The 9775-nt window shown below is 43.8% G+C and overlaps 1 protein-coding gene across 1 annotated transcript in view; it reads right to left on the bottom strand.

Moving 5' to 3' along the window:
- Nucleotides 1–2402: 2402 nt before the first annotated feature.
- LOC106595278 (patj homolog) overlaps nucleotides 2403–9775 on the bottom strand; it is a gene marked incomplete at both ends in the record, with an annotated part of 27319 nt that continues 19946 nt past the window's right edge. Inside the window, 5 exon segments of the mRNA XM_045712884.1 lie at nucleotides 2403–2591; nucleotides 5514–5723; nucleotides 5984–6157; nucleotides 8360–8548; nucleotides 9143–9289. Of these exon segments, the coding sequence (XP_045568840.1) occupies nucleotides 2403–2591; nucleotides 5514–5723; nucleotides 5984–6157; nucleotides 8360–8548; nucleotides 9143–9289 (909 nt within the window).

The following is a 9775-nucleotide window of genomic DNA, read 5'->3' as shown; positions in this document are numbered from 1 at the left end:
AACATAACCTAGGTTGACTAGTTCCTATTTACACACTTGACTCATATCTCAGTTAGCTGAGCTGTGACTATTGCTCCAGAGAGTGAGATGGCTGCCTGCGTTTAGCATACGACCACTGTTGCTTTAGCATATAACCACTGTTGCTTTAGCATACGACCACTGTTGCTTTAGCATATAACCACTGTTGCTTTAGCATATAACCACTGTTGCTTTAGCATATAACCACTGTTACTTTAGCATATAACCACTGTTGCTTTAGCATACGACCACTGTTGCTTTAGCATATAACCACTGTTGCTTTAGCATATAACCACTGTTGCTTTAGCATATAACCACTGTTGCTTTAGCATATAACCACTGTTGCTTTAGCATACGGCCACTGTTGCTTTAGCATACGACCACTGTTGCTTTAGCATACGACCACTGTTGCTTTAGCATATGACCACTGTTGCTTTAGCATATAACCACTGTTGCTTTAGCATATAACCACTGTTGCTTTAGCATATAACCACTGTTGCTTTAGCATATAAACACTGTAGCTTTAGCATACGGCCACTGTTGCTTTAGCATATAACCACTGTTGCTTTTGCATATAACCACTGTTGCTTTAGCATATAACCACTGTTGCTTTAGCATATAACCACTGTTGCTTTAGCATACGGCCACTGTTGATTTAGCATACGGCCACTGTTGATTTAGCATACGACCACTGTTGCTTTAGCATACGACCACTGTTGCTTTAGCATATAACCCCTGTTGCTTTAGCATATAACCACTGTTGCTTTAGCATATAACCACTGTTGCTTTAGCATATAACCACTGTTGCTTTAGCATACGACCACTGTTGATTTTGCATATAGCCACTGTTGCTTTAGCATATAACCACTGTTGCTTTAGCATATAACCACTGTTGCTTTAGCATATAACCACTGTTGCTTTAGCATATAACCACTGTTGCTTTAAAATATAACCACTGTTGATTTAGCATACGGCCACTGTTGCTTTAGCATATAACCACTGTTGCTTTAGCATATAACCACTGTTGCTTTAGCATATAACCACTGTTGCTTTAGCATATAACCACTGTTGCTTTAGCATATAACCACTGTTGCTTTAGCATATAACCACTGTTGCTTTAGCATACGGCCACTGTTGCTTTAGCATACGACCACTGTTGCTTTAGCATACGACCACTGTTGCTTTAGCATATGACCACTGTTGCTTTAGCATATAATCACTGTTGCTTTAGCATATAACCACTGTTGCTTTAGCATATAACCACTGTTGCTTTAGCATATGACCACTGTTGCTTTAGCATATGACCACTGTTGCTTTAGCATATAACCACTGTTGCTTTAGCATATAACCACTGTTGCTTTAGCATATAAACACTGTAGCTTTAGCATACGGCCACTGTTGATTTAGCATATAAAAACCGTAGCTTTATCATATGGCCACTGTTGATTTAGCATATAAACACTGTAGCTTTAGCATACGGCCACTGTTGCTTTAGCATATAAACACTGTAGCTTTAGCATACGGCCACTGTTGCTTTAGCATATAACCACTGTTTCTTTTGCATATAACCACTGTTGCTTTAGCATATAACCACTGTTGCTTTAGCATATAACCACTGTTGCTTTAGCATACGGGCACTGTTGATTTAGCATACGACCACTGTTGCTTTAGCATACGACCACTGTTGCTTTAGCATATGACCACTGTTGCTTTAGCATATAACCCCTGTTGCTTTAGCATATAACCACTGTTGCTTTAGCATATAACCACTGTTGCTTTAGCATATAACCACTGTTGCTTTAGCATACGACCACTGTTGATTTTGCATATAGCCACTGTTGCTTTAGCATATAACCACTGTTGCTTTAGCATATAACCACTGTTGCTTTAGCATATAACCACTGTTGCTTTAGCATATAACCACTGTTGCTTTAGCATATAACCACTGTTGATTTAGCATACGGCCACTGTTGCTTTAGCATATAACCACTGTTGCTTTAGCATATAACCACTGTTGCTTTAGCATATAACCACTGTTGCTTTAGCATATAACCACTGTTGATTTAGCATATAACCACTGTTGCTTTAGCATATAACCACTGTTGCTTTAGCATATAACCACTGTTGCTTTAGCATATAACCACTGTTGATTTAGCATACGGCCTCTGTGTCTTGTTTTTTCTCTTTAGTCAGCTACAGTGTGTTGTTCACTATCATTTCCACATGATTACGGTTCATCATTACACTAATAAAGCAAAACGTACTTTCTAGAGTTAGCATTGTGAGCACTGCTTCTTGTTCCAAGTTATTTCGGTCCTTACAGTAGACTAACAAAGCTAACCCTGAGGTGTTGATGTCACTTGACTGTTAGGAAGGCTTCTTACCTTCAGTGTGCAGAACGGTTGGCTGTTCGTCTGCTGTGAGCCGTAGCTGTTAGCATGCGCCTGCTGTGAGGAGGAGGCTAGCATCCCAGCTGAGTAGAGAGTATCCTTCTCATCTCTCGATAACAACTGGGTCTCGTCTCTGGACGACCTTGATGACTCTGGGATGGACTCCAGGACACAACACTCGATCTGAGGGATACGTGAAAGGTCAAAGGTGGAGCGTCAGAGGTGGACAGGATCTGTAGGAAACGGAGAGGAATATAGACCCGATAGAGTTCTGGTCTGACCGAATTAGCATCGAAGCTAACAGGGTAAAGAGAGTTGTGAATGGGAGAATTGGACACTCTATGTCTCTCTTTCTCTCTCTACCTGTCTCTCTCTTTCACCTCCTCCTCACCTACCTTTCCTTCTCTCTTTCTAGTCTCTCTCTCCAACTCTCTCTCTCCTCCCCTTTCTCTCTCTAGTAGTGTGGTCAGGCACTGTGTTCATTTCTCAACACCATGAAATATTCAGCAGGCTTGTAACAAGAGGCTCTCTATGATGCCCTACTGTTACTAAGACACAGGCAACAACAAGAGTTACAACACACTGTGGTCAGAAATAAACTGCATGAATTGACTGTGTTATGGTGGTAGATATAAACTACATGTACTGACTGTGTTATGGTGGTAACTACATGTATTGACTGTGTTATGGTGTTAGATTTAAACTACATGTATTGACTGTGTTATGGTGGTAAACTACATGTATTGATTGTGTTATGGTGGTAGATATAAACTACATGTATTGACTGTGTTATGGTGGTAAACTACATGTATTGACTGTGTTATGGTGGTAAACTACATGTATTGACTGTGTTATGGTGGTAAACTACATGTATTGACTGTGTTATGGTGGTAACTACATGTATTGACTGTGTTATGGTGGTAACTACATGTATTGACTGTGTTATGGTGGTAAACTACATGTATTGACTGTGTTATGGTGGTAAACTACATGTATTGACTGTGTTATGGTGGTAAACTACATGTATTGACTGTGTTATGGTGGTAACTACATGTATTGACTGTGTTATAATGGTAGATATAAACTAAATGTATTGACTGTGTTATGGTGGTAACTACATGTATTGACTGTGTTATGGTGGTAAACTACATGTATTGACTGTGTTATGGTGGTAAACTACATGTATTGACAGTGTTATGGTGGTACACTACATGTATTGACTGTGTTATGGTGGTAAACTACATGTATTGACTGTGTTATGGTGGTAACTACATGTATTGACTGTGTTATAATGGTAGATATAAACTAAATGTATTGACTGTGTTATGGTGGTAACTACATGTATTGACTGTGTTATGGTGGTAACTACATGTATTGACTGTGTTATGGTGGTAACTACATGTATTGACTGTGTTATGGTGGTAACTACATGTATTGACTGTGTTATGGTGGTAAACTACATGTATTGGCTGTGTTATGGTGGTAACTACATGTATTGACTGTGTTATGGTGGTAAACTACATGTATTGACTGTGTTATGGTGGTAAACTACATGTATTGACTGTGTTATGGTGGTAACTACATGTATTGACTGTGTGATGGTGGTTGATATAAACTAAATGTATTGACTGTGATATGGTGGTAAACTACATGTATTGACTGTGTTATGGTGGTATACTAAATGTATTGACTGTGTTATGGTGGTAACTACATGTATTGACTGTGTTATGGTGGTAAACTACATGTATTGACTGTGTTATGGTGGTAAACTACATGTATTGACTGTGTTATGGTGGTAACTACATGTATTGACTGTGTTATGGTGGTAAACTACATGTATTGACTGTGTTATGGTGGTAACTACATGTATTGACTGTGTTATGGTGGTAAACTACATGTATTGACTGTGATATGGTGGTAACTACCTGTATTGACTGTGTTATGGTGGTAGATATAAACTACATGTATTGACTGTGTTATGGTGGTAACTACATGTATTGACTGTGTTATGGTGGTAAACTACATGTATTGACTGTGTTATGGTGGTAACTGTATTGACTGTGTTATGGTGGTAACTACATGTATTGACTGTGTTATGGTGGTAAACTACATGTATTGACTGTGTTATAGTGGTAGATATAAACTACATGTATTGACTGTGATATGGTGGTAACTACCTGTATTGACTGTGTTATGGTGGTAGATATAAACTACATGTATTGACTGTGATATGGTGGTAACTACCTGTATTGACTGTGTTATGGTGGTAGATATAAACTACATGTATTGACTGTGTTATGGTGGTAACTAAATGTATTGGCTGTGTTATGGTGGTAACTACATGTATTGACTGTGTTATGGTGGTAACTACATGTATTGACTGTGTTATGGTGGTAACTACATGTATTGACTGTGTTATGGTGGTAACTACATGTATTGACTGTGTTATGGTGGTAACTACATGTATTGACTGTGTTATGGTGGTAACTACATGTATTGACTGTGTTATGGTGGTAACTACATGTATTGACTGTGTTATGGTGGTAACTACATGAATTGACTGTGTTATGGTGGTAGGTGGTAGAAGAGCAGTACTAGTATTGTCTTAGACAAAAGTTTCAAACTACTACAAATTTGACTGCGTGACTGATGGCAAAATTTGGTGTTTGGCTATTCTCTTTCTTAAAAAGCCCACTGTAGTCAGAAATAAATGACTCTCATTGTTGTTTTATGGTGGTGTCTGCTAAATGACTTAAATGTAAATGTAAAATGTAGCTATCCAGGAGGAGGGTGGGCCACCCCTGTTCCAGTAAACAGGAGGGGGGTGGATCCCTGTTGTAGCTCCAGTAAACAGGAGGAGGGTGGGGTGGGCCACCCCTAGTATACAGGAGGAGGGTGGGCCACCCCTAGTATACAGGAGGAGGGTGGGCCACGCCTAGTTTACAGGAGGAGGGTGGCACCCCTAGTATACAGGAGGAGGGTGGGGTGGGCCACCCCTAGTATACAGGAGGAGGGTGGGCCACCCCTAGTATACAGGAGGAGGGTGGGCCACCCCTGTTGTCGCTCCAGTAAACAGTGTTAGAGTGTTTTGGGTTACTGTCGTACCGGCAGCGGCTTGGCGACACCGATGCGCACGACCCCGTAGCCGGTGGTTTTGAGCACATGCACGGCGCGCTCCAGCGTTGATCTGACCAGGTCCACGTCGTTGACGGACATGAGCCGGTCACCTGGCAGCAGGCGTCCATCTGAGTCGGCCACGCCACCGGGGACCAGGGAGCGGATTACCAGAACAGTCTTAGAGTCATCCTCTGGGTCCTGGAGAGGGACAACATAAGAAACACGTGAACAGCAGTTCACAGGTCATGTCCTCCCAAAGGGAAATCCAATAGAAAGAAGAGACTACAATTGTTTTGACTCCCAGTTCATCTTTTTTTTTATTGTCTTTCCTAAGGATCCACTCTTTGGCCCACCATCCTGTCCTTGTCTCCTGGTCTACATTACTAGTGGCCCAAACCAGTTGAAAGAGAGGAGAATAGGAAGCTACGTTAGACCATTGAGATGCACCACAGTCTTACCTGGTAGTCTAGGATGCTGAATCCCAGGCCTTCTTCGCCCTTCACCAGCTCTATCACCTGACTGTCTCTCTCCCACATGGCCAGAGGAGGAGACACAGGCTTATTAAAACCCCGACTCCCACAATCCATGTTGTTACAACCAGGAAGTAGACAGCAGGGCTGGTCATACTGGGACTGGGAGAGGAGAGAGAGAGAGTTAGGGCACATCTCATATGACACCCCGGCTGCAGTCTCATCGACTATCTTTCCACCCTTCTCCCAGAAATAGTGTACACTTGATCACTCCGCCTAATGGATTCAAAGGGATTGGATTGACCCCAGCAATATGTCTGACACCATCTCCCCATCCCTCCATCTCCCCATCCCTCCATCTCCATATCCCTCCATATCCCCATCCCTCCATCTCCACATCCCTCCATCTCCATATCCCTCCATCTCCATATCCCTCCATCTCCATATCCCTCCATATCCCCATCCCTCCATCTTCATATCCCTCCATCTCCATATCCCTCCATCTCCCCATCCCTCCATCTCCCCACCCCTCCATCTCCATATCCCCATCCCTCCATCTCCATATCCCTCCATCTCCATATCCCCATCCCTCCATCTCCACATCCCTCCATCTCCATATCCCTCCATCTCCATATCCCTCCATCTCCATATCCCTCCATATCCCCATCCCTCCATCTTCATATCCCTCCATCTCCATATCCCTCCATCTCCCCATCCCTCCATCTCCCCACCCCTCCATCTCCATCTCCCCATCCCTCCATCTCCATATCCCTCCTATATCCCCATCCCTCCATCTCCATATCCCTCCATCTCCATATCCCCATCCCTCCATCTCCATATCCCTCCATATCCCCATCCCTCCATCTTCATATCCCTCCATCTCCATATCCCCATCCCTCCATTTCCATATCCCTCCATCTCCCCATCCCTCCATCTCCCCATCCCTCCATATCCCCACCCCTCCATCTCCATATCCCCATCCCTCCATCTCCCCATCCCTCCATCTCCATATCCCTCCATCTCCCCATCCCTCCATCTCCATATCCTTCTATTTCCATATCCCTCCATCTCCATATCCCTCCATCTCCATATCCCTCCATCTCCATATCCTTCCATATCCCCCCATCTCCATATCCCTCCATCTCCATATCCCCAACCCTCCATCTCCATATCCCTCCATCTCCATATCCCTCCATCTCCATATCCCTCCATATCCCCATCCCTCCATCTCCCCATCCCTCCATCTCAATATCCCTCCATATCCTCATCCCTCCATCTCCATATCCCTCCATATCCCCATCCCTCCATCTCCATATCCCTCCATCTCCATATCCCTCCACCTCCATATCCCTCCATCTCCCCATCCCTCCATCTCCATATCCCTCCATATCCCCATCCCTCCATCTCCATATCCCTCCATATCCCCATCCCTCCATCTCCATATCCCTCCATATCCCCATCCCTCCATCTCCATATCCCTCCATCTCCATATCCCTCCATCTCCATATCCCCTCCATATCCCCATCCCTCCATCTCCATATCCCTCCATATCCCCATCCCTCCATCTCCATATCCCTCCATCTCCATATCCCTCCATATCCCCATCCCTCCATCTCCATATCCCTCCATCTCCATATCCCTCCACCTCCATATCCCCACCCCTCCATCTCCATATCCCTCCATCTCCCCATCCCTCCATCTCCATATCCCTCCATATCCCCATCCCTCCATCTCCATCCCTCCATCTCCATATCCCTCCATATCCCCATCCCTCCATCTCCATATCCCTCCATCTCCCCATCCCTCCATATCCCCATCCCTCCATCTCCATATCCCTCCATCTCCATATCCCTCCACCTCCATATCCCCACCCCTCCATCTCCATATCCCTCCATCTCCCCATCCCTCCATCTCCATATCCCTCTATATCTCCATATCCCTCCATCTCCATATCCCTCCATCTCCATATCCCTCCATATCCCCATCCCTCCATCTCCATATCCTTCTATTTCCATATCCCTCCATCTCCATATCCCTCCATCTCCATATCCCCCATCTCCATATCCCTCCATCTCCATATCCCTCCATCTCCATATCCCTCCATATCCCCATCCCTCCATCTCCATATCCCTCCATCTCCATATCCCTCCATCTCCCCATCCCTCCATCTCCATATCCCTCCATATCCCCATCCCTCCATTTTCATATCCCTCCATCTCCATATCCCTCCATAAGCCCATCTCTCCATCTCCACTCCATCTGCCCTCCAGTTCCCCATCCCTCCATCACCCCATCCCTCCATCCCCCCTCCATCACCCCATCCCTCCATCTCCCCCTCCATCCCTCCTCCCCATCCCTCTCTACCTTGCCATTGAACTCAGCCAGTAGCTCTTTGAGGGGGAGCTGTACATCTTCATCATCATCATCGTGGTCACTGTCCCGTAGCTGTGGGGGTACGATGCGGCAGCACACCATACAAACACACAGAGGCAGCTCTCTCAGAATGCTGATCACCTCTCTGTGAGTCTCTCCTATCAGAGGGATACCATTCGCCTGGGAGAAGAGAGAAGCTAGTCTGGTTAGCAAACATGTTGAATGTACTGTATGTAGCTACATCATAGCATAACAGGGTCAATATTCCATTTGATGGGTGGATGGATGAATACATGAATGAATAAACAAATGAATGAATGAACAAAGCAGTTAATTAAAGAACAAATTATTTAATTAACAAACCAAATGAATGAACAAATTAATAAATACATAAACGAATGAACACACCAATGAACAAACAAACCAATGAATGAACCAATGACTGATCATCTTCTCTACATCTACCACTCCAGTGTTTAATTGCTATATTGTAATTACTTCGCCACCATGGCCTATTTATTGCCTTTACCTCTCTTATCGTACCTCATTTGCACACACTGTATATAGACTTTTCTACTGTATTATTGACTGTATGTTTGTTTTATTCCGTGTGTAACTCTGTGTTGTTGTATGTGTCGAACTGCTTTGCTTTATCTTGGCCAGGTCGCAGTTGTAAATGAGAACTTGTTCTCAACTAGCCTACCTGGTTAAATAAAGGTGAAATAAAACAAATTAAAACAAATGAATGCATGGATGTCAACCAGTCCGTCTCACCTCCAGTATCTGGTCTCCAGTGTGTATCTTCCTGCTCTGTCCCACGGGACCCTCAGGTAAGACGGAGCACAGGTAGTGGTGTCCTGCCCTGGCCTCCATGCTGATGCCCAGACCACTGGTCTCACTGAACCTCTCTAGCTGACACACCTGGGGAGGGGAGGGAGAGTAGGGGTTAATAACACTCTCCTCTGTATAGATGTAATCTGTATAGATGTACTCTGTATAGCTGTACTCTGTATAGCTGTACTCTGTATAGATGTACTCTGTATAGCTGTACTCTGTATAGCTGTCCTCTGTACAGCTGTCCTCTGTATAGCTGTACTCTGTATAGATGTACTCTGTATAGCTGTACTCTGTATAACTGTACTCTGTATAGATGTACTCTGTATAGCTGTACTCTGTATAACTGTACTCTGTATAGATGTACTCTGTATAGCTGTACTCTGTATAGATGTACTCTGTATAACTGTATAGGTGTACTCTGTATAACTGTACTCTGTATAGATGTACTCTGTATAGATGTACTCTGTATAGATGTACTCTGTATAGCTGAACTACCGTAAATTCCGGACTATTAAGCGCACCTGAATATAGGCCGCACCCACTGAATTAAAAAATATATATTATTTTGAA

This window comes from Salmo salar, unplaced genomic scaffold, assembly GCF_905237065.1.
Source record: "Salmo salar unplaced genomic scaffold, Ssal_v3.1, whole genome shotgun sequence".
Taxonomy (NCBI): Eukaryota; Metazoa; Chordata; class Actinopteri; order Salmoniformes; family Salmonidae; genus Salmo; species Salmo salar.
Note: the sequence above shows the minus strand (reverse complement) of the source record. Positions and strands in the feature narration are given on the sequence as shown.